Raw genomic sequence first — 26,084 nt, forward strand, 5'->3', positions numbered from 1 at the left:
AGTGCTGCCTCTTTCTTTAAAACGGAGGTTCTTAAGCAGCTACAGTGTGTATTATACCGTACTGTCCCCCCAACTGCTGCAGATCATCATACACACCTAAGATGCTTCAGAACATCATCATACACACCTGAAATGCTGCAGAACATCATCATACACACCTGAGATGCTGCAGAACATCATCATACACACCTGAGATGCTGCAGAACATCATCATACACACCTGAGATGCTGCAGAACATCATCATACACACCTGTGATGCTGCAGAACATCATCATACACACCTGAGATGCTGCAGAACATCATCATACACACCACAGCTGCTGCAGAACATCATAATACACACCTCAGATTCTGCAGAACATCATCATACACACCTGAGATGCTGCAGAACATCACAATACACTCCACAGCTGCTTCAGAACATTATAATACATACCGCAGCAGCTGCAGAACACCTAATACATACCTCAGAGGCTGCAGAACATTATAACACACACCTCAGATGCTGCAGTACATTATAACACACACCTCAGATGCTGCAGTACATTATAATACACACCTCAGATGCTGCAGTACATTATAATACACACCTCAGATGCTGCAGTACATTATAACACACACCTCAGATGCTGCAGTACATTATAATACACACATCAGCTGCTGCAGAACCTTATAATACACACCCCAGCTGCTGCAGAACATCATAATACACATCTCAGCTGCTGCAGAACATTATAATACACACCCCAGCTGCTGCAGAACATCATAATACACATCTCAGCTGCTGCAGAACATTATAATACACACCCCAGCTGCTGCAGAACATCATAATACACATCTCAGCTGCTGCAGAACAGCATAATACACATCTCAGCTGCTGCAGAACATTATAATACACACCTCAGCTCCTGCAGAAAAGCATAATACACACCTCAGCTGCTGCAGAACAGCATAATACACACCTCAGCTGCTGCAGACCTTTCCAAAAAGGACAAGGGAGATTCATATCAATCAATGGCGGGCAGAAAGGTCTCCTATCTCCTCAAACCGAGGTTCTGCAGCAGCTGGGGTGTGTATTATAAGGATATAGGAAGGGAAGCCATCACTGTATGACTGTCCTAAGAAGATATGATGAGGGTAATCTACTTATAATATAGAGGGAATAAGGGAAGCGCATTATACTTATATAATAAACAGGACAGGGTGGCAGCGAACCTGCGGATAAGGAGGCAGAAGACTCGGAGGAGCAGAGGACAGACCAATAAACTATAATAACATGCGAGTGACTACATGAATAAAGATGAGGAGGTAAATTTATGAAAGAGAGGACACGTGTAGGACAGAGGACATGATGCGACAGAGAAGTGACAGCACGTATTGATGGATATGTCAATAAAGAACATAACATTCGGCAGTCACAGTTTTCTTTATAATCAAGGAGAAGTAATATTAAGAATGCACAATATACCACGTCTACATTATAGACTAAAAGGAGGGTGTCTAAAATGAGAAAATAGGGCCTGTTTTTTTTTCCCCAGAAACAGCGCCACTCTTGTTCATAGGCTGTGTCTGGTATTACAGCTCAGTCCTTTTCAAGTGAATACTGCAATACCAGACAAAGCCCATGGACAAGAGTGGCGCTGTTTCTGGAGCAGAATCTCAACTGATTTATCGCCTTTAAGTAGAAGCTTAAGAATGTGGTGCCTTCCCACTTATGGCTTTTTGAAGGATGTACATAGCAGCGGACAATAGGTAAACAAGACGAGGGGGGCCATTGAGGACGTGGACAAAAAATCCAGCGAAAAACGCTTTTTCTGCCTCCCATTGATTTCAACAGGTCAGGGGCATAACCACGGCAAGAAAGAACATGCTAGTTTTTTTTCTTCGTGAGCTACAAGCCACCCCGGAAAAAAAAATAAAACGCATCCCCCTCCCATGGAAATCAATGGGAGACTGTTTCGGTTTTCCGCATCAAAATCAGCGCCAAAAATCTGCTTTATCATCCAGTAGCAGAATTATAGGGCTGAGCGAATATTGTGTCTATTCGAAACTAGGAAGGGACGGTTTCTTAAAGGGCATGATCGCCTCATCACATTCACACACAAGTGGTGTCATGCTCCACCTACTTATTTGTATAAGTAAGTACTCCCTCTACTGGAGGATCATGACACTGCTCTGGATAGATGACGGGGGTGCGATGATTCATAAGAAGATGGCACAATGCCAAAGATCTTCACATTGAAGGGTCCAGGTAAATATTTGTGGGCTCGAAAATCTCACCCAACTCAAAAATATTTTCAGTTTTTCTGTAAAGTCCAACACTTATCAGCCTCTTCCTCTTTGGGTGGGTTTATCGTCTATGTTCTGGCTACTTCTTCTGGTATTCGATAATAAAATATCCCACACAAAACAGTTGGTGCATCAAGTATTTTCCACTTGGCCTGATGGTGATATTTCAGAGGGACTCTCTAATTTGCAGCTGAATCTCTGTCAATCATTACGTGAGACCGCCCACTGGACTCCTAATCCCAGAATGTGCAGACATTTCTAATACTAAATGATTAGCTACAGTATGCCCACAAAACCATATACCAAACTGCTCAGCTACTCCTGCTCTATATAATGGGGCCTGCAGATCTGACTGTATGTTCAACATGAGAGGTTTGCTTTAAAAATTGCCCTAAAAATGTAAGGGACTCCTTTCAACCCTGGAAAACGAGGATTCACTTTTTGTTTTTGGGAGTCAGTACCATGATAGTTTTCTGAAACCCAATAATGGAATACATCAACAGGTTATCCACCAGTAGTATTAGATGTAGGTTGGCCATGACACTTGGGCAAGGTTGAGCATGAAGACAACATGTATATAAAAACGGTAAAAAAAGCTAATCTAAGGTGTCCCTTAAGACATAGACATACACAAAGAGTACATGAAATATGGAATAAAGCATGTCTCTATCAATTCTTCATCTAATATGACATGCCAACCCAAGGCTATGTTGACATCAATCCATTCTGGAACTATTACTGTATATAAAAATGTCATGCCACGTATGGGGGTCATTGGTGGGTATAGTGGACTATTAGTAGCAGGGGACTATAGACAGTTCTTAATCAGAAGGATCTATTGCTGGTGATTTGGAAGCCGCTAAATCCTTCAGTTTTTGTTCGACTTTTCCTTTATTTTGTGAAGAACCTATTTTATTTCTGCATATGACATTTCCATTCTTTCCAACAGAAGGGATGACCTTGTGTACATGTCTATATGGTCCATACTTTCCTTTCTTTGTTGATTTAAACTGAAAACTGATCTGCGTATTCGAGAAAAAGTTATTATGCTTTACATAAGGGCAAAAGTATGCCCTTGGGTTTATGTTATTTTTCTTTATGGCTTTAGAAGCAGCAGACTGACATTGGACACTAATGATAAGTCGAGGATTTATACCTATTCATAGATCTTTTTCCATTTCAATGGCAATCATCCAAATGAAATGATTTGATATTTCAGATATTTCTGAATTTGTGTAGAAGTGCAAACAATTATTTCTGCTTTGTATCTCAATGACATTTGTCAATGTATTTTGTCTCTGTCTGTGACATAAGTGACCTTTCGGAAATTAGTGAGGAAAACATCAAAGAAAATGCCCGCTCCATGTGGGTGCCATATTACTACCACAATATGTAACCACTGGGATGTAAGGGCCTGTTCACATCAGCGTTGGTTTTCCGTTCCGGGGTTCGGTTCCGTCGGAGGTTTCCGTCCGGTGAACCTCGCAACGGAAAGTCAAACTGAAACCACAGCTTCTGTTTCAGTCACCATTGATATCAATTATTGATTCCGTCATTCACCATCAGGCCAAGTGGAAAATACTTGATCAATGGTGACTGAAACGGAAGCTGTGGTTTCAGTTTGACTTTCCGTTGTGGGGTTCACCCGATGGAAACCTCTGACGGAACCCCAGAACGGAAAGCAAACGCTGATGTGAACAGGCCCTTACATCCCAGTGGTTTCCACGGTCCGCGCATTAGCCGAGAGCCCGAACCGCAAAAAAATAGGACAACTCATTATGCGATCCGGATTTGGGGTCTGGGCTCATTGAAATCAATGTGTGCACGGTCCGTGAAGGGCCGTAATCACGAGCCGTGTGCCTGAGGCCTAACTGTTTTCATAGCCGGGGTGACTTTTCTTCCTCTACAATGCCGTCCATTATATGAGAACTTGCAAACCACCACCTTACTGCAACTTTGATAATATAAAAAAGGCATTTATAACCACCCACATGGCTGCATTCATTTTAGGTAGTGATGCATTTTTGGGGATGTAATTGAAGATGTACATCTGTAAGACAGTAGACCATAATATCCTGAGAAATTAAACTTTATGAAGGGGTCAAATATAATCATTAGATCCTGTAGTTAAACATAGAATGGGGAACCCCTCCACCATGGCCACCTTCAGCAGCAAGCTAGTTTAGGACATTAGAAGCTCATAATGTCCATGACTTACTTTCCTCCTTCCCTTGGTCTACCAAAAAAAAATCTGCATCTAATTTCCCACTGCCCCTTCTACTCTCTTCTTTTATTATCCAGAGTGATAGCTAACTTCACCGGGTCTTCGAGTGGAGATGGGCCGCCTTAACTACTTGACCCCATAGCAGGTATTATACCTGGTACCCTGGTAGTAACACCCATGTAGTGGGACACCTACATGACAACTCTCCTCTCTATTAATGGAAGTGTGTGAAATCAAGAAACACGTGTGTCCTATGTATATGTTGCCTACAGTATGCCAAGAGAATATACAAGGTGTGGCCAAAAAATTCCAAGATATTCCAGGTGAACATTAGGGAGAGGGTGCAGCCAGAAGTAGAGAGAAGGTCCAGGCGATACTCTTAAGAGACAACTCCAGCTCGGGTTAATGTCAACAAGTGAATCCTTTCATCGATGGTCACCAAGAGCAGGGAGCCTTAACTTTTGGCCATTTGATGTTACAGCTTGTGTTTTATGTTGGTAATGGTCCCAGAGATTATGACAACCTCGATGGCCAACACATAGAGGCTGTCATTTCACTTTCTTTCAAGTCAAGCTCCAGGCCAAGTAGAAGCCTGATCCAGACTTGGACCTTCAGTGTTTTTTGAGATTTATGAAAAAGTTGAAAATACCACCAACGGGCAACTTTGTTTTTTATTGTGCCAAATACCGGCACCTTGACATCTCACACCTCCATCTCTATTGAAAAATGTATGGCCAAAATCCCAATCCATTAATTTGATACTTTCCGCCTTGACTGGACCTTATGATCCTGTGCATTTTTTATTCCCCACAACTGTAAAGGTAGCGGACACGAAGTATTGATGACATTTCAGTCATCCAAAATAATGTTCAGGCAGGGCTTAGTCCCATCACTGTTGAAGACTTTTAACTTTGCTTCCGAAAGTGGCAGGAACATTGGGACAAATGTATACCATTTGGGAGAAATTACTTTGAAGGGGACAGCACATAAAAATGATGCATATCCACCATTCTTTGAAATAAATGATTGGTCTTGGAACTTTTTGATCGCACTTCGTACATTCAGAGGACTAGTTACAACGTTAGGGATCCACATATAAATAATGCAAGGGCACAAAGACGAAAATGAAGCAGGACTTAGTGCAAAGCATATATATTGTACAGATAGGAGACAGGGCACAATGTATAAGCGGCATATAGTGGACATAGAGGAGGACATACTGTAATGTGTCATCTGACGAAGGAGTGTGTTAAACAAAGATATAGCGCCTCATTTATCAAAACCATCTCAGAGTACCTCAAATATACTGAAATCAGATACAACCTCCTAATTTTCCCACACCAGGGCCAGATTGGACCATCAAAGGATCCTCTGGTGGACCCAGGTTCTACAATAGTGATTTCCAGCTACTTCAAGACCCATGAGGTGTAGTAGAGGACATCCCCACATGCCGAAAAGTCCTCAGAGTAGCAAAGTTTACAGTGTGGGCATGCACTGGTTACCACCTACCCATCAAAAGCTTGAAGATAAAAGAACCTTTTGGCTTTCCTTATCGGCTTGACATTTTTTTATATTTTTTTTGGGTTGCACCCAAGTAATACTACCACAAGTTCCATATACTGTCCAACTAACCAGGATGCTCATGATGTGAGTTGTATTGTTACAATGATGAGCGTCTTCCATGACAGTGTTGACTATTGCGCTACTCAGGCATATGCCCCTGAAAGTACCAAGTGCTGGGTCTACCAATGACCTCTGCTTATAAGTTTTGCAGTCACAACAGGGGGTCACCTGGCAGAGGGAATCCCTTTTAGCCTAGCCAAGTCCACCCACCTTCCAAACCGGTAAGGGTGATAACTCCTTCTTAAAAGAAGTTGTCCCAACGGATCATTAAAGGTCCAGCTGCTGGTGATTATGGGAACATGGGAATGGCCACAATGAGAGTGCGGAGTCCTCCTTCCCAGTGGCTTTCTACTGTAAAAGGTTACTCTCTAGACTAATGGAGTGGGATTTCCAAGCGGGGTACTTTTTCCCCATCTTTATCAGGTCCATGTGTTCTTTATATGGGATTGATATGGCGGGAACCCTTTTATAGGTGCAGAACCTTAACAAAGCTCCCCCAAGCAACTCCGCCAGTGCAAAACTGGCAGCGGGACCCAACGTCACATGCCATTGTGGGCAATACAATACAAGTGAGTTATACCATACATAGTGAGATATCTCTGTAGTAGTCTCTAGATCTCATGCACTGCTCATTTATAGTACTGCTGCCTTATGTAGCAGCGGGGCGTTAGGGCACCCCCAGGTACCAGAGTCCGGGTGTAACTGCATTTTCTATAGGTATACCACTACTCCCCCTGCTGAAGTGACGGCAAACTATTCAATCCTTGAGTGTCACGCTGCTTAAGATGTGTCTGAGCCATCGCGTTACTATTATTCGCATGGTTACCGTGACAACAATGACTATTGCGTCACTCTAGACATCAGTCCGAACGCCCGAAGCTCAGAAAGGTGTGGTCATTTAGCTGCTGGTTACAGATCTTCTGAGCTGCTCTGTGATTGGCTGAAGAGACACTCAGGAAAGTGGAAAATGTGGTACATGTGCATGATCTGGCGGTATATATATATATATATATATATACACACACAATATTCCGGTGCAATTTAGAAAATTAAAGTTGACTTCTTCTTAGTTTCTTTGTGCAACAAGAACATTTGACAGTTTTGTTAGATGAGGACCATAGTCTTTTCCAGCATTGGAAGGTTATACGCAAAGGGACACTTACTTATTATATTATATATCAGATCTGAAGAGCAATCAGTATATTAATAGGATGTGTTCTGTGGGGGAAGACATTGTCCTTTGCTCTCCCGACTTCCTGTTGTGTGGAATGTGAGGTTCTTTTGGCACAAATACACATCAGCGACATGCAAGACGAGGGGAAGGATGGTATTAGGAGACGGGTACGAGGCGGTACCTACCATTTGAAACCGGTACAGAATACTGATCCCCAAGGTCATGAAGGGTTTGGAAAAGTCAATCACTTTTTCTCGCTCAGCCGTGATGGTAAAAGCAGCGACTGCCAGGTCTGCCTTCTGTGGGGAGAGATGTGGAGTAAAAAATAAAAAAAAAACGTTAATGAGAAATAATGGCTGTCATACAAAACTGGAGGCTATCCTCATTAGCTTTCATCCGAGATAGCAATCCACTGCTTTGTAATATGCAACTGATGTCTTTGTCTGCAGAGACGGATACTGAAGCAGACTTGACTCCTCTCATCTTCTTGAAGCTACGGCTTGAATACGTGGGCATGGATGTAATGTCTTAAAATGATGGAAATGTACATTACCAAAATGAATGCGCTAATAAATTGGCCATCAGGTGTATGTGTTTGATCATAGGTTGTTTATGGGTAATGATGCTTATGCTGTGCCTTCCGTTTCATCTTAGTCTGAGCGTTACGCATAACACTTGATCAGATTTGTCTGGAATAATCTTTTAACATTGGCGAAACAGTCATCAAGTATAAAATACTGCATACTCTATGCATTGCACACAAAAAAAATCTCCTGTTGGAAACCATCGACAAGCAGGTCTGCTGCTGTTTACACTTTTCTGTACGTTTCCCTTGTCCGCTTTTGAACACAACTTTACACTTTATATTTAGAATAAATCGACATAAAAAGTGGTCTAAATTTGTAAATACATTGCATGTCTTTTGATCCTAAATTACAGCAGGTGTCATAGTCCAGATCTGAATTCACAATTCAGAGCTGAAATCTCCCAGCATGCCATGCTTGTTTTCTCTAGTGATTTGTATCTGGGAGATGTCATCTTTATGCTGGCCACTATTCAGTCATCCGATGTAGGAAAAACTAACTGCCCCTTTGCATTATAGGAGTTCAGCTAAGAAGTTAGGAATGTGAAAACAGGCTTGTTGACTGTTTCCAAAGTCAACTAGCAGAACTGCGAATATCAGTGCATGCTGGAAGTTGCAGTTTTGAAACAGCTGAATGGCCATAGGTTGGAAACTACTGCGTATACAAAATAGATACTATATATATATACAGTGAAGGAAATAAGTATTTGATCCCTTGCTGATTTTGTAAGTTTGCCCACTGTCAAAGTCATGAACAGTCTAGAATTTTTAGGCTAGGTTAATTTTACCAGTGAGAGATAGATTATATTTAAAAAAAAAAAAAAAGAAAATCACATTGTCAAAATGATATATATTTATTTGCATTGTGCACAGAGAAATAAGTATTTGATCCCCTACCAACCATTAAGAGTTCAGCCTCCTCCAGACCAGTTACACGCTCCAAATCAACTTGGTGCCTGCATTATAGACAGCTCTTACATGGTCACCTGTATAAAAGACTCCTGTCCACAGACTCCATTAATCAGTCTGACTCTAACCTCTACAACATGGGCAAGACCAAAGAGCTTTCTAAGGGTGTCAGGGACAAGATCATAGACCTGCACAAGGCTGGAATGGGCTACTAAACCATAAGTAAGACGCTGGGTGAGAAGGAGACAACTGTTGGTGCAATAGTAAGAAAATGGAAGACATACAAAATGACTGTCAATCGACATCGATCTGGGGCTCCATGCAAAATCTCACCTCGTGGGGTATCCTTGATCCTGAGGAAGGTGAGAGCTCAGCCGAAAACTACACGGGGGGAACTTGTTAATGATCTCAAGGCAGCTGGGACCACAGTCACCAAGAAAACCATTGGTAACACATTACACCGTAATGGATTAAAATCCTGCAGTGCCCGCAAGGTCCCCCTGCTCAAGAAGGAACATGTACAGGCCCGTCTGAAGTTTGCAAATGAACATCTGGATGATTCTGAGAGTGATTGGGAGAAGGTGCTGTGGTCAGATGAGACTAAAATTGAACTCTTTGGCATTAACTCAACTCGCCGTGTTTGGAGGAAGAGAAATGCTGCCTATGACCCAAAGAACACCGTCCCCACTGTCAAGCATGGAGGTGGAAACATTATGTTTTGGGGGTGTTTCTCAGGACTACTTCACCGCATCAATGGGAGAATGGATGGAGCCATGTACCGTCAAATCCTGAGTGACAACCTCCTTCCCTCCACCAGGACATTAAAAATGGCTCGTGGCTGGGTCTTCCAGCACGACAATGACCCGAAACATACAGCCAAGGCAACAAAGGAGTGGCTCAAAAAGAAGCACATTAAGGTCATGGAGTGGCCTAGCCAGTCTCCAGACCTTAATCCCATCGAAAAGTTATGGAGGGAGCTGAAGATCCGAGTTGCCAAGCGACAGCCTCGAAATCTTAATGATTTACAGATGATCTGCAAAGAGGAGTGGGCCAAAATTCCATCTAACATGTGTGCAAACCTCATCATCAACTACAAAAAACGTCTGACTGCTGTGCTTGCCAACAAGGGTTTTGCCACCAAGTATTAAGTCTTGTTTGCCAAAGGGATCAAATACTTATTTCTCTGTGCACAATGCAAATAAATATATATAATTTTGACAATGTGATTTTCAGGTTTTTTTTAAAAATATAATCTATCTCTCACTGGTAAAATTAACCTAGCCTAAAAATTCTAGACTGTTCATGTCTTTGACAATGGGCAAACTTACAAAATCAGCAAGGGATCAAATACTTATTTCCTTCACTGTGTATATATATATATATATATATATATATATATATATATATATATATATATATATATATATATATACACATACTAAAAACACACCTGTAAAAAAAAAAACGGGTAGTTTTAAATTTAAAAAATATATATTTTAGTTTTAAATATATGAAAAAAATCTTGTAATTATCAGTTATAAAAATATACTTGAAATGTCTAAAAATAAAAAGGCCAAGAGTGATTAGACGTTATATTAAAGTCAAGTGTCGCTATATTAACATTTCTTATTTTGTTCGTTTAATGATCGTGCCTGTATTAGGTCAGCCATTTAAGTAATTCAGTTCTTTATTTTAATTTTTAATTCTTTTATTTTATTTCATTTTTTTTTAAATAAAATGTTGATATTAATTTTTTTATTTTCAGTTGAATTTTTTAAAGGTTTAGTTTAACTTTCATTACTCACATCATTTGTGAATCTAATCAAACTCTTCCAACTACAGCACCACACCTGTCCACAGGTTGTGTGTGGTATTGCAGCTCAGCCTCATTTACTTCAATAGAGATGAGCTGCAATACCAGACATAACCCATGGAGGGTGTAGTGCTGTTTTTGGAAAGTTTTTGCACACATAATAATCTATAGCAATCTATAATAATCTAATAGGTTATTTGTGAGCCAGGCACCAGCTCCTAGTGGCAAGTGATTGGCTCCAAAGTTGGTTCCAAATAGGGATGTTTTTTTGTTCTCTGGGGCTCAGTATTGTTTGAGAACCTGGGCCCACCGGAGGATCCTTTGTTTCTCTGTTGGGCCAGTTCGACCTTGGATTTCATTATATTAATATTAGAGAATGGCAGTACTGCTGTACTTTATTCATCAGTTATGCCTCCCGACCTCCATAAACGGCAGTGTTAAAATAAACTGCACCATTCTTTCCTGTAAGGGTAAGTTCACACAGGGCGGATACGCTGCGTAAGGTATACAGCGTATCCGCACTGGCGGCCGAAGTGAATTCCGGCCAAAAAAAACGCACCAAATTGTAGTGCAGTTTTTCGGCCGGAATATCCGTTGCGGAAAACCGAAGCGAAAGAACCTAAAACACCCATACTTACCATCTGACGTCCTGCAGGCCGTCCTCTTGGAATGACGTTTCATCCCATGTGACCGCTGCAGCCAATCACAGAGGTCACATGGGGTGAAACATTATCGCAGAAGGCCGGCCTGGACGAAGAAGCACAGAATTCTGGGTAAGTATAAGATTTTGCTTTTCCGCTGAAAAAAATGCAACATCTCTTATTTGTTGCGGGTTTTACTTCAATGGGGAAAAGCCGCAACAAAAAAATAGCGATTACGTAAATACAATCGATAAACCGCGGATTAAAAAAACCGAACTGCCGGTCAATTTCTGAGCGTTTTTTTCACTTATCAATTACGCAGCGTGTGGATGAGATTTGTACAAATCTCATCCACTCTGCTGCTACTATTATGCTACGGATTTTTTCGCAAGGAAATACAGTGCGCAAATCCACAGTATTTATGCTACGTGTGACCTCGGCCTTATATGGCTGTAAACTGATATTTGCCTTATTCTTTTTTTTTACATTGAGCCTTATGGAGGACGGATTGCAGCCCGGAGGATGGACTGCACAGGGGCGGACATATCATAGGTGCAGACGACGAGCACCTAACTCTTTAGAAATGAGTTGTTGACGGGCAAGGGGCCCGCATTCTCTTTTTGCACGAGGGCTCTCAGCTATTTGTATCGACCTCTGGGACCGTATTACTGTTTCCATTCACTTTCCATAAACGGTGTATGCGATTATATAATCCGTCCATATAGTATCTCCAAACCAATAACTGTCCTATTCCCATAAAATGTCACAAAATTCTGCTCCACCAACGAGCTGTTTTTCCGAAATGTCACCTTCCATCTCCATCAGGACCAGTAAACTGGCCATTTCCATCATTTGAGATGGCTAATTTGATCCCAGTGAAACACTGACAGATACAATTGTCCCCATAATACCATCTATTAGTACAAACACCTGAAAAGACCCTCAACAGCTCCATCATCCCCCTCTGTATTAAACTGCCATTGACTCGAAATAAGCAAATCCCATTTCCCTCATGCTATAGCCGGCAGGCCTCAAGCCTTTCCAATCTCCGCAGCCGCGGCCGGCGAGATGACATCTCCACCTCCACCCACAGCATGTTCATTAATAAAATCTTGTTTTCTGTCACCGTGCCAGTGTACACGGATATTAGCCGCTGATTAATGTTGGGAATTCTGATCAATCAAAGATCAAGGTTGTCGAGAAAGCCCAAACTGTAACCGTTGTAGCCTTCAATAAATAATAATTACGTTGGATCCTCACAGTATATAAGCTGGAATTAGATAATATGCTCATGCGATGAAAAAAAAAGCCTAAGGGCTTGTATAAGATTAAAAACACCAAACTGCGTTCTTTCAAAAACAGCACCTCCGCCGTACATAGGCTGTATCTGGTATTGCAGCTCAACCGTATTTACATACCAGACACAGACTATGGACAGAAGTGGCACTGTTTCTGGGGAAAAAACAGCAATGGATTGAAATGTCATGAACTTGTTTCGACATTGTGACATTAACCAAAAAGATAATCACATTATTGTCTAACCCAAATCAGGACTAGTAATGTTGACTATGTACAACTAACGAAGGGATTGTATACACGACGGTGTTGGAGTTGTGTAATCCCTTCGATGTGTTTTTTTTTCTTCCAAAAACGGGATCCTTGTTGGAGGAAAAGGAAAAATTAAAAAGGTTCATCGTGTTCAAGTTATCTTTTTGGTAAAAAAAAAAGGGCTAAAGAATTTATATTCAGCCAAGTGAAGAGTCCAAAAGAATCCAAACGCTCCCTTAAAGCTGAGCGAATTGGTAGGAAAAGGATAGATGGCCGAAAGAATGAATCACCAACTAGAATCATTTAAATTACATCCTGCTGGTTATTTTTATACAATATTACGTTTTTAATAGTTTCATATCCAGTTATCCAAGTTCCAAAGTAATTGGTAATAAAGTAATTGGTAATATAGTAATTGGTTACTTTGTTACCAGAGGTGTAACTATCACACGTAAAAGAACTACCGCAGGGGAAAGATGAAGGGAGCACCTACCGCAGGGGAAAATATGAAGGTTGCACCTACCGCAGGGGAAAATATGAAGGTTGCACCTACCGCAGGGGAAAAGATGAAGGGTGCACCTACCGCAGAGGAAAAGATGAAGGGTGCACCTACCGCAGGGGAAAATATGAAGGGTGCACCTACCGCAGGGGAAAATATGAAGGTTGCACCTACCGCAGGGGAAAATATGAAGGTTGCACCTACCGCAGGGGAAAATATGAAGGTTGCACCTACCGCAGGGGAAAATATGAAGGGTGCACCTACCGCAGGGGAAAATATGAAGGGTGCACCTACCGCAGGGGAAAATATGAAGGGTGCACCTACCGCAGGGGAAAATATGAAGGGTGCACCTACCGCAGGGGAAAATATGAAGGTTGCACCTACCGCAGGGGAAAATATGAAGGTTGCACCTACCGCAGAGGAAAAGATGAAGGGTGCACCTACCGCAGGGGAAAATATGAAGGGTGCACCTACCGCAGGGGAAAGCTGAAGGGTGCACCTACGACAGGGGAAAGGTGAAGGGTGCACCTACTGCAGGGGAAAAATGAAGGGTGCACCTACCACCAGGGAAAAGATGAAGAAATCACCTACCATAGGGGAAAGATGAAGGGTGCACCTACCGCAGCGGAAAAATGAAGGGTGTACTTACCTCAGGGGAAAGATGAAGGGTGCACCTACCACGGGGGAAAGATAAAGGGTGCACCTACCGCAGGGGAAAGATGAAGGGTAAACCTACCGCAGGGGAAAGATGAAGGGTGCACCTACTGCAGGGGAAAAATGAAGAGTGCACCTACCACAGGGGAAAGATGAAGGGTGCACCTACCGCAGGGGAAAGATGAAGAGTGCACTTACCACAGGGGAAAGATGAAGGGTGCACCTACCGCAGGGGAAAGATGAAGGGTGCACCTACCGCAGGGGAAAGATGAAGAGTGCACTTACCACAGGGGAAAGATGAAGGGTGCACCTACCGCAGGGGAAAGATGAAGGGTGCACCTACCGCAGGGGAAAGATGAAGGGTGCACCTACCGCAGGGGAAAGATGAAGGGTGCACCTACTGCAGGGGAAAAATGAATGGTGCACCTACAGAAGGGGAAAGATGAGTGGTGCACATACCACAGTGGAAAGATGAAGGGTGCACCTACCGCAGGGGAAAAATGAATGGTGCACCTAGCAAAAGGGAAAGATGAATGGTACACGGGTCACAGAAGAAAGTGAGAGGTACACCTGCCACAGGGGAAAGATGAGTGGTACACCTGCCACAAGGGAAAGATGAGTGGTACACCTGTCACAAGGGAAAGACCAGAGGTGCAACTACTGGAGGAAAAATATGAAGGGTGTACATACCGCTGGGGAAGGACAAAGCCCTCCTGCGGATATTGGACCGGGTAGATGAGTAATCCCTCATAAATTTCAGATTCTAGTAATTGGTAATAAAGTAATTGGTAATGTAGTAATTGGTTACTTTGTTACTAGAGGTTTAACTATCACACGTAAAAGAATTACCGCAGGGGAAAGATGAAGGGTGCACCTACCGCAGGGGAAAATATGAAGGTTGCACCTACCGCAGAGGAAAGATAAAGGGTGCACCTACCCCAGGGGAAAATATGAAGGTTGCACCTACCGCAGAGGAAAGATGAAGGGTGCACCTACTGCAGGGGAAAGGTGAAGGGTGCAACTACCGCAGAGGAAAGATGAAGGGTGCACCTACTGCAGGGGAAAGGTGAAGGGTGCACCAACCGCAGGGGAAAGGAGAAGGGTGTACCTACCGCAAGGGGAAGATGAAGTGTGCACCTACCGCATGGGAATGGTGAAGGGTGTACCTACCGCAGGGAAAATTATGAAGGGTGCACCTACTGCAGGGGGAAAATGAAGGGTAAACCTACCGCAGGGGGAAAATTAAGAGTGCACTTACCGCAGGGGAAAGCTGAATGGTGCACCAACTGCAGGGGAAAGATGAAAGGTGCATCAACCGCAGGGAAAAGATGAAGGGTGCACCTACCGCAAATGAAAGATGAATGGAGCACCTACCGCAAGGGAAAGATGAAGGGTGCACCTACCGCAGGGGAAAAATTAAGGGTGCACCTACTGCAGGGAAAAGATGAAGGGTGCACCTACAGCAGGGGAAAGGTGAAGGGTGCACCTACCGCAGGGGAAAGGTGCACCTACCACAGGGGAAAAGATGAAGGGTGCACCTACCGCAGGGGAAAGCTGAAGGGTGCACCTACCACAGGGGAAAGATGAAGGGTGCACCTATCACAGGGGAAAGATGAAGGGTGCACCTACCACAGGGAAAGATGAAGAAAGCACCTAGCACAGGGGAAATATGAAGGGTGCACCTACCGCAGCGGAAAGATGAAGGGTGCACCTACCTCAGGGGAAAAACTAAGGGTGCACCTACTGCAGGGAAAAGATGAAGGGTGCACCTACAGCAGGGGAAAGGTGAAGGGTGCACCTACCGCAGGGGAAAAATTAAGGGTGCACCTACTGCAGGGAAAAGATGAAGGGTGCACCTACAGCAGGGGAAAGGTGAAGGGTGCACCTACCGCAGGGGAAAGGTGCACCTACCACAGGGGAAAAGATGAAGGGTGCACCTTCCGCAGGGGAAAGCTGAAGGGTGCACCTACCACAGGGGAAAGATGAAGGGTGCACCTACCGCAGGGGAAAATATGAAGGGAGCACCTACCGCAGGGGAAAATATGAAGGTTGCACCTACCGCAGGGGAAAATATGAAGGTTGCACCTACCGCAGGGGAAAAGATGAAGGGTGCACCTACCGCAGAGGAAAAGATGAAGGGTGCACCTACCGCAGGGGAAAATATGAAGGGTGCACCTACCGCAGGGGAAAATATGAAGGTTGCACCTACCGCAGGGGAAAATATGAAGGTTGCACCTACCGCAGGGGAAAATATGAAGGTTGCACCTACCGCAGGGGAAAATATGAAGGGTGCACCTACCGCAGGGGAAAATATGAAGGGTGCACCTACCGCAGGGGAAAATATGAAGGGTGCACCTACCGCAGGGGAAAATATGAAGGGTGCACCTACCGCAGGGGAAAATATGAAGGTTGCACCTACCGCAGGGGAAAATATGAAGGTTGCACCTACCGCAGAGGAAAAGATGAAGGGTGCACCTACCGCAGGGGAAAATATGAAGGGTGCACCTACCGCAGGGGAAAGCTGAAGGGTGCACCTACGACAGGGGAAAGGTGAAGGGTGCACCTACTGCAGGGGAAAAATGAAGGGTGCACCTACCGCAGGGGAAAGATGAAGGGTGCACCTACCACCAGGGAAAAGATGAAGAAATCACCTACCATAGGGGAAAGATGAAGGGTGCACCTACCGCAGCGGAAAAATGAAGGGTGTACTTACCTCAGGGGAAAGATGAAGGGTGCACCTACCACAGGGGAAAGGTGAAGGGTGCACCTACCACGGGGGAAAGATAAAGGGTGCACCTACCGCAGGGGAAAGATGAAGGGTAAACCTACCGCAGGGGAAAGATGAAGGGTGCACCTACTGCAGGGGAAAAATGAAGAGTGCACCTACCACAGGGGAAAGATGAAGGGTGCACCTACCGCAGGGGAAAGATGAAGAGTGCACTTACCACAGGGGAAAGATGAAGGGTGCACCTACCGCAGGGGAAAGATGAAGGGTGCACCTACCGCAGGGGAAAGATGAAGAGTGCACTTACCACAGGGGAAAGATGAAGGGTGCACCTACCGCAGGGGAAAGATGAAGGGTGCACCTACCGCAGGGGAAAGATGAAGGGTGCACCTACCGCAGGGGAAAGATGAAGGGTGCACCTACTGCAGGGGAAAAATGAATGGTGCACCTACAGAAGGGGAAAGATGAGTGGTGCACATACCACAGTGGAAAGATGAAGGGTGCACCTACCGCAGGGGAAAAATGAATGGTGCACCTAGCAAAAGGGAAAGATGAATGGTACACGGGTCACAGAAGAAAGTGAGAGGTACACCTGCCACAGGGGAAAGATGAGTGGTACACCTGCCACAAGGGAAAGATGAGTGGTACACCTGTCACAAGGGAAAGACCAGAGGTGCAACTACTGGAGGAAAAATATGAAGGGTGTACATACCGCTGGGGAAGGACAAAGCCCTCCTGCGGATATTGGACCGGGTAGATGAGTAATCCCTCATAAATTTCAGATTCTAGTAATTGGTAATAAAGTAATTGGTAATGTAGTAATTGGTTACTTTGTTACTAGAGGTTTAACTATCACACGTAAAAGAATTACCGCAGGGGAAAGATGAAGGGAGCACCTACCGCAGGGGAAAATATGAAGGTTGCACCTACCGCAGAGGAAAGATAAAGGGTGCACCTACCCCAGGGGAAAATATGAAGGTTGCACCTACCGCAGAGGAAAGATGAAGGGTGCACCTACTGCAGGGGAAAGGTGAAGGGTGCAACTACCGCAGAGGAAAGATGAAGGGTGCACCTACTGCAGGGGAAAGGTGAAGGGTGCACCAACCGCAGGGGAAAGGAGAAGGGTGTACCTACCGCAAGGGGAAGATGAAGTGTGCACCTACCGCATGGGAATGGTGAAGGGTGTACCTACCGCAGGGAAAATTATGAAGGGTGCACCTACTGCAGGGGGAAAATGAAGGGTAAACCTACCGCAGGGGGAAAATTAAGAGTGCACTTACCGCAGGGGAAAGCTGAATGGTGCACCAACTGCAGGGGAAAGATGAAAGGTGCATCAACCGCAGGGAAAAGATGAAGGGTGCACCTACCGCAAATGAAAGATGAATGGAGCACCTACCGCAAGGGAAAGATGAAGGGTGCACCTACCGCAGGGGAAAAATTAAGGGTGCACCTACTGCAGGGAAAAGATGAAGGGTGCACCTACAGCAGGGGAAAGGTGAAGGGTGCACCTACCGCAGGGGAAAGGTGCACCTACCACAGGGGAAAAGATGAAGGGTGCACCTACCGCAGGGGAAAGCTGAAGGGTGCACCTACCACAGGGGAAAGATGAAGGGTGCACCTATCACAGGGGAAAGATGAAGGGTGCACCTACCACAGGGAAAGATGAAGAAAGCACCTAGCACAGGGGAAATATGAAGGGTGCACCTACCGCAGCGGAAAGATGAAGGGTGCACCTACCTCAGGGGAAAAATTAAGGGTGCACCTACTGCAGGGAAAAGATGAAGGGTGCACCTACAGCAGGGGAAAGGTGAAGGGTGCACCTACCGCAGGGGAAAAATTAAGGGTGCACCTACTGCAGGGAAAAGATGAAGGGTGCACCTACAGCAGGGGAAAGGTGAAGGGTGCACCTACCGCAGGGGAAAGGTGCACCTACCACAGGGGAAAAGATGAAGGGTGCACCTACCGCAGGGGAAAGCTGAAGGGTGCACCTACCACAGGGGAAAGATGAAGGGTGCACCTATCACAGGGGAAAGATGAAGGGTGCACCTACCACAGGGAAAGATGAAGAAAGCACCTAGCACAGGGGAAATATGAAGGGTGCACCTACCGCAGCGGAAAGATGAAGGGTGCACCTACCTCAGGGGAAAGATGAAGGGTGTACCTACCACGGGGGAAAGATGAAGGGTGCACCTACCGCAGGGGAAAGATGAAGGGTGCACCTACCACAGGGAAAAGATGAAGAAAGCACCTAGCACAGGGGAAAGATGAAGGGTGCACATACCGCAGCAGAAAGATGAAGGGTGCACCTACCTCAGGGAAAAGATGAAGGGTGCACCTACCGCAGGGAAAGATGAAGTGTGCACCTACCACGGGGGAAATATGAAGGGTGCACCTACCGCAGCGGAAAGATGAAGGGTGCACCTACCTCAGGGGAAAGATGAAGGGTGTACCTACCACGGGGGAAAGGTGAAGGGTGCACCTACCGCAGGGAAAAGATGAAGGGTGCACCTACCGCAGGGAAAGATGAAGTGTGCACCTACCACGGGGGAAAGATGAAGGGTGCACCTACCGCAGGGGAAAGATGAAGGGTGCACCTACCGCAAGGGAAAGATGAAGTGTGCACCTACCACGGGGGAAAGATGAAGGGTGCACCTACTGCAGGGGAAAGATGAAGGGTGCACCTACCACAGGGAAAAGATGAAGAAAGCACCTAGCACAGGGGAAAGATGAAGGGTGCACCTACCGCAGCGGAAAGATGAAGAGTGCACCTACCGCAGGGGAAAGATGAAGGGTGCACACCGCAGCGGAAAGATGAAGGGTGCACCTACCTCAGGGGAAAGATGAAGGGTGCACACCGCAGGGAAAGATGAAGGGTGCACCTACCACGGGGGAAAGATGAAGGGTGCACCTACCGCAAGGGAAAGATGAAGGGTGCACCTACCGCAGGGGAAAGATGAAGGGTGCACCTACTGCAGGGGAAAAATGAATGGTGCACCTACAGAAGGGGAAAGATGAGTGGTGCACATACCACAGTGGAAAGATGAAGGGTGCACCTACCTCAGGGGAAAAATGAATGGTGCACCTAGCAAAAGGGAAAGATGAATGGTACACATGTCACAGAAGAAAGTGAGAGGTACACCTGCCAAAGGGGAAAGATGAGTGGTACACCTGTCACAAGGGAAAGATGAGTGGTACACCTGTCACAAGGGAAAGATGAGTGGTACACCTGTCACAAGGGAAAGACCAGAGGTGCAACTACTGGAGGAAAAATATGAAGGGTGTACATACCGCTGGGGAAGGACAAAGCCCTCCTGCGGATATTGGACCAGGTAGATGAGTAATCCCTCATAAATTTCAGATTCTGAAATTGGTGCTTGGATGAGGAGCAGTTTGGCGCTGTCATCTCCAGTCAGATCTTACAGGTTTGGTAACGCTACTGGGCTTGGGTACCTTTAGGAAGGGATGTTGTCCTTAATGAGGTTTAGAGTTAAAGTCATCCAGGATGCAACCAGGGATGTGGAGGAGGGCATTAGGTCAATGCAGGTACACATGAAGGGCAAAGCGGGCATTGTATATATATCAGTTAGCCATTGAAAGGCACATAGCATTACACAACCTGCACAGCACAATCTAGAGATGACAGATGAGTGACATCACAACAAAACACCTATCATTCAAGCGTCAATTTTGGGATTCGGATTAAGAACATCGAGAGATAAAGATCAGGGTTTTTTCCTTGGGGATGCTCAAAATAGAAAATCTTATAATGGTGGTGTAACTATGTAATCATGACTAGGCACCATAGGGCTCCATCATCATTTTGCTATAAGACTATGACATTTTAGGATTCGGGCACCACCGAAAGCTTCCTATGAGTTAACCACACGCTTTTTATATATGGGCACCTGCCTTGCTTATGTAGCAGCACTCGCATTGCTGAATGCTCTACATACTTTATATATAAACTTGAAAAGTGCGGCAAGTGATGTTTCCACTGAACGAGCAGCTTCATGTAATCTCTGCTCATTTTCATCAATAATTACGGACCTTATGTGCATAACACTGATTACACGATTAAACAAGCAAACGATGCATGGATGCCAACACGTTCTTCAGAACATCAAGGTTAACATCACATAAAAATCTCCAGTACAAGACACACACAATTTATACAATTCCACAATAATGGAAGATGACCCTCTTTAAAGGGGTTGTCTCACGAACACAACCCATCCCGATATGACCTATTAGGGCAAATGGACACCATAGAGGAGGGTCCTTCAGGGCCAGCTGCACCTAATACAGACGGCTAACACAACTCCAGTTGATACCCGGTCAGCATTGTGATTCCTTGTACATTGCATTATATTCTTTAAAATATCTTCAAGACGTAGAGATAAGACAAAGTGTGTGTAGAACGTAGAGGTGGGCTCTTTATGTGCTACGTGGTCAATGGAAATGGTGGGTCCTTGCTCAGGTTGGGACATTCCTTTTTATTATGGGTGAGGCAGTGTGGATGAACACTGGACCATCCTCTATGGAGTCTACGAAGAGGGTATTGTGTCGACATCCAGACCCAAAATGGGGGTCCCCTTTGGGCAGGACCATTACTGCAAGGCTATAATTCCTTTACCATTCCTAAAAAAGGGTACTACTGAATCAAAAATAATTCTAAGACTGCAATTCCCCTCCATGGGGATGATGAGGTGGCACAATATACTCAACACAAAAATTTAACTTAATTGAAAATTGGGTGATCTCCATGGTATTACTTACCCGATTGATAAGCTCTCCCACCATCCCTGTCCAAGATCCGTTAGGTTCAGGAGCTCCATATAACCCATCTTCAACAAGTTTTATTTTATAGTTGAACCTTAGAAGTGCAGCTAGCTCCATTAACATCTCAGCACAGAAGCCTTCATATTGGTCATTACCAGATAGGGATCGGTAATTTGATTTGCGCATCATGTATGGATTCTCCTGTAGGGAGAAATAAGATACAGCAGTCAAGAGGATGAGACGGAAGCAAGGATTGAATCTGTGATTTTAGCTAGAGATGGGATAATAAGATCAGATCAAAATGCAGAGCTCGAAAAATCCCAAACTAAATGAGCTGAAGAATGAGATCGTCAGCTGTGTTGTATAATCCGGAAAGTGGCCGAGATATGCCATCTAGAACAATCACAACAAATTTACAGAGCTGCTAAAATATTTATACACACCCTGACCAAGATATATATGGCACCATGGGAAATCTGACATGTGTAGATAAATTTACGAAGCTCATCTATAAGGAACTTACAAGAATTGTGGTTACTACTAGAGTCTTGTTCTCCAACGTGTCTGAGATATTTATATCCAGACTGGTGGCATTCATGGCCAAGGTACGGTTTGAATACCAAACACCAACCTGCAAAAAAACAAATCGAATGGGTAAAGTGGTCTACATTTCCAAAATTTTACCAAAATTTTCACTATAACACAAAGTCAATAAGTTTAATACCATTGATGTTAACTATTGAACGGTTTACCCAAACATTGAATAAAGATTATATTCAAAGACAATGAGAAGGTTAAGTGGGCAAATTAGTATACTTACACCATTATAAGGAAATATTGAATGTATTGTATTGAAATATTGAAACTTTGCAATTAGTAAAGAACCTAGAAAATTGTCAATACTTGCCTCTCGGTGGCCATCTCCAGCCTTCTCCAGGATGCGTAGAGTGTAGTTTGTCCTTTGTCCTTTGCTGTTAAACTCTACACGTCCAGTCAGTCCATCATACTCTACCTGGGAGGATTAAAAAAAAACAATAAGAATGAATATCCCATGTGTTATCATGCATTTAGAATATACATATAAATCAAAGATGAGATTTCATGGGGTGAGGAACATCTATGGTCCTAAGGATAACTAGGAAGGTTATGATGTAGTAGGATGAAAGAAGCCAAACTGTCCTCCACTGAAAGACCAAGAAGCACAGAATTCCTTAAATCAGAAGGTGTTTCAATGTCAATACTTCTATCAGAAATTCCAAAATCAAGGTGTTACTCCTCATTTTAGAATAGTGGCCTTGGATAGCATTTGCCACAGGACATTTTAATTGTACTGTATATAATAAGCATATTTAAAGTGCTGAACAGTCTACCCTTCAGGCTACATTCACATGAGCGTCGGCAACCTCGGACCTGAAAAACTGACGTTTTTCACGTCCGAGGTGCACCCGTGGGGGACACCTTGTCACAGATCCCCCATAGACCATAGTCTATGGGGGGATGCGTGACACGCTGTAAAATAGGACATGTCCTATTTTTTCACAGACCCTTCATAGGCTCCGTTGAAACAGTCGTGTGAACGGCCCCATTGAAATACATGAGTTCGCGTGAAGGCCGTTGTTTTAACGGCCGTCACACTGACGTGATACACGCTCGTCTGAATGTGCCCTTAAGATGTTAACTTGTCACCTCTCCTGACTTGTCTATTTTAGTAACTACTTCTATTCTCCATGAAATAACAATTCTGGAACATATTTTTTTTTTTAACTCTACATTGTGCCGTTCCTCTGTTATTCCTCGTAGAAATTTATGAATAAATAGATAACTAGGCGTTACCAGTAGAGGGTGTGTTCCTACACAGACTCACACTGTCCAATCAGTACTAACAGAGTGAAACTATGTAGGGACACGCCCCTGTTGTTAATTCATTCAGAAATTTCTAGGAGGAATAACAGAGGAACGACATATTGCAGAGTTCTAAGAAAATATTTTTCAGAATTGTTATTTCATGGGGAAAACAAGGATTTACTAAAACACACAAGTCAGGAGAGGTGACAGATCCTCTTTAAATAAGAAATCATAACTAGTAATACTAGCCAGCTTTTTTGTTATGAGGGCTTTGTGGCTGGCTTTGTTATGGGGCACTGTAGAAGGCATTGTTATGGGACACTGTGGCTGCCTTTGCTGTAGGGGTACGGAGGCTGGCTTCATTATGGGAGTACAGTGGTTGCCTCTGTTATTGGGTAGTTCTCTTGCTGCCTGTATTATGAGGGCACAGTATCCGGCTTTGTTGTGGGGACACTAGGGAAAAGCACTATTATGGGGGTATTGTAGCTGCAATGGGTACACTGTCACTATCAATATTGTAGGGAAAATTTTGCAATATCCCTTAATTGTAAACATATTACTTGTGTACTTAATGTCTAGAGGGAAACTGAGAAAACTCTGAAAGCTGGCACTACTAGATGTGGGCATTACTGGCCAAGTTCAAGGGCGCCAGTAGGCTCATGCACCCTAAATGACACATTATATTGTCTAACGGGCATGGCCAGGGATTGTGGGGTGTAGTTAGTATTTGAAGGGGGGATTTGCCACTTCTCCATAATCGAGTATGTATAGAAGAAGGCAAAGGCAGGCAGCAAAACCCAAGTATGGGATCAGGACGGGATTTTGTGACATTCCAGTTATAATGTTTAACTTTTATAACTTTTTCCTTACAAAAAGGTATTTTTTTACACTACATTATTTCCCTGGTGCAGTGCGGTGTCATACGTTTTTTTTTTTTTGTGTATGACCGGGCAATTATATAACAAGAGGCTGATGATTGAAAGGTTTCCACTTAGGATACATTATCACAAGTGTCTATCTATGTCTTACTCTGACTGATCTCAAGTGTCTGAATACCCTTTATGTATTACTGTAAGAAGTAGCTCTGGAGGAACGTCTTCTCTTTCGCTATGTTGAGACTTTCGTAAGAGGCTACGTCAGCAGATTAGCCGAATAACTGCATGCGGCGGTAATCGAAACGACGAAAATTACAACAAAACCCGATGGACCCCATTGTAAGTCAATGGGGTCCATCTGGTGCCAAGGGCATCCATCATGGTTGTGATCCAGCTATGCGTTGTTGCCTTAATATGTGAGCAGCTGGCATACAGTCAGACAGTCACTGAACCTATATAGCCTCTTTTGAATAACCCTTTTATATTTTTGCATGATCTTAAATACCCTATGAGGGGATAGAAAATGTAAAATTGTTTTCAAGTAATTTATATTGATGGATTTCCCTTGGGCCAGGAGCATCATGGCTTTTTCACAGTGGCGCATCTGTACATCCTGCTGATTGGTGGGATTCCAGAGGGTCAGACCCCCACTGATGGCCTCTCCTAAGAATAGACCATCAATGTAAATTCCTGAAAAACCCTTCGATAAGTATTCAAAATATGAGGGGAAATCCCATACACCATCAGGAGTATGTCCACTGTGCCCCGATATGATCCACACCATCATTCAGAGCATGGTCTTCAGCCCATGGGATAGTCTATATCAGCAGCTTATAGCCTAAAATTTTTAAAAAAAAACTTCACTGGACCCCTGAATCCTTAAGTGCAGTAACAATGTGGAGTCTTTCCCTTGTAACCTCAGCTGATCGTGCTCCAGATTTCTTCTGCATTCAAATCAGAACAGGAAAAAGTTGCCCCTCAGCTACTATAGTAAGCCATATTAGCTCTCACGGGGTAATTTATTTTTTGGGTCAGCCAGTTACCCAACGGGTCCCTCCGTTCCCTCTGTCAGTTCTCCCTGGTAATCAACCTTAGTGAGAGAACCATCCCCCATATATCCCTCTTATTGTGCAGAGACATACTTCATTGACTATATGCCGATAGAATGTGAAACACAATTTTGTTTCGGTTACCAAATGTGTATTTGTCGTGTCACGCAGATCTTTAACCTATAGGCTATACGGTTACTCGGTTGTTTGTTTTTTTTGAGACACACACAAACTATTGGAATAATAAGTCATCCTGGGCAGTGTAGTCCAGTGGTGACATCTTTAGTGGAAGTAGTTAGCTTCTTCTCCTACTTGGGTTTCAGTAGAAATCAATATAGCCGGCAGCCTGAGATATAAGTCTATGATATGAAGCGGTTTTATGCTGGCAGCCTGGGATGTGTGACTATATTGGTGACAACAGTAAAGAAAGAGCTACACCAGTGTAACTCAGTGGTGACATCAATAGAGGAAGTAGCCAGCTTCTCCTCCTACTTGGTCTTTCAGTAGAAATCATTTTAGCTGGCATCCAGATATATACGTCCATAAGATTAACCAGTTTTATGCCAGCAGCCTGAGATGTGTGACTATAGTGGTGACAACAGTAGAGAATGTGTGATGGCAGGAAGGAGGTGAAGGGAAAGTGAGCCCTAATCTACCCACCGCCCTGTCCCTGCCTACTTGCAACGACCCGCCCTAGGCGACGAGGTACAACTGGGCGGCGGTCCCTACGCTGTCTAAGTGCACAGGAAAACAAACAGGGAACACGCAAGGGAAGGGGCAGTAGCCACGGAACGCCACGAGGAAACGGAGCGGCGAACGAACAGTCAGGACCAGGACGAAGTGAGTAACCCGA

At 44.3% G+C, this 26,084-nt stretch overlaps 1 protein-coding gene across 1 annotated transcript in view; it reads right to left on the reverse strand.

The window, feature by feature from the left end:
- GRIK5 (glutamate ionotropic receptor kainate type subunit 5) overlaps nt 1–26,084 on the reverse strand; it is a 214,975-nt gene that overhangs the window by 26,254 nt on the left and 162,637 nt on the right. The window contains exons 10-13 of the mRNA XM_075840288.1: nt 22,370–22,474; nt 21,986–22,093; nt 21,460–21,663; nt 7,497–7,610 (exon numbers count right to left, since the gene is read on the reverse strand). Coding sequence (XP_075696403.1) covers nt 7,497–7,610; nt 21,460–21,663; nt 21,986–22,093; nt 22,370–22,474 — 531 coding nt within the window. The remainder of the gene's footprint in view (nt 1–7,496; nt 7,611–21,459; nt 21,664–21,985; nt 22,094–22,369; nt 22,475–26,084) is intronic.

The sequence above is a fragment of the Rhinoderma darwinii genome, chromosome 10 (genome assembly GCF_050947455.1).
Source record: "Rhinoderma darwinii isolate aRhiDar2 chromosome 10, aRhiDar2.hap1, whole genome shotgun sequence".
In the NCBI taxonomy this organism is placed as follows: Eukaryota; Metazoa; Chordata; class Amphibia; order Anura; family Rhinodermatidae; genus Rhinoderma; species Rhinoderma darwinii.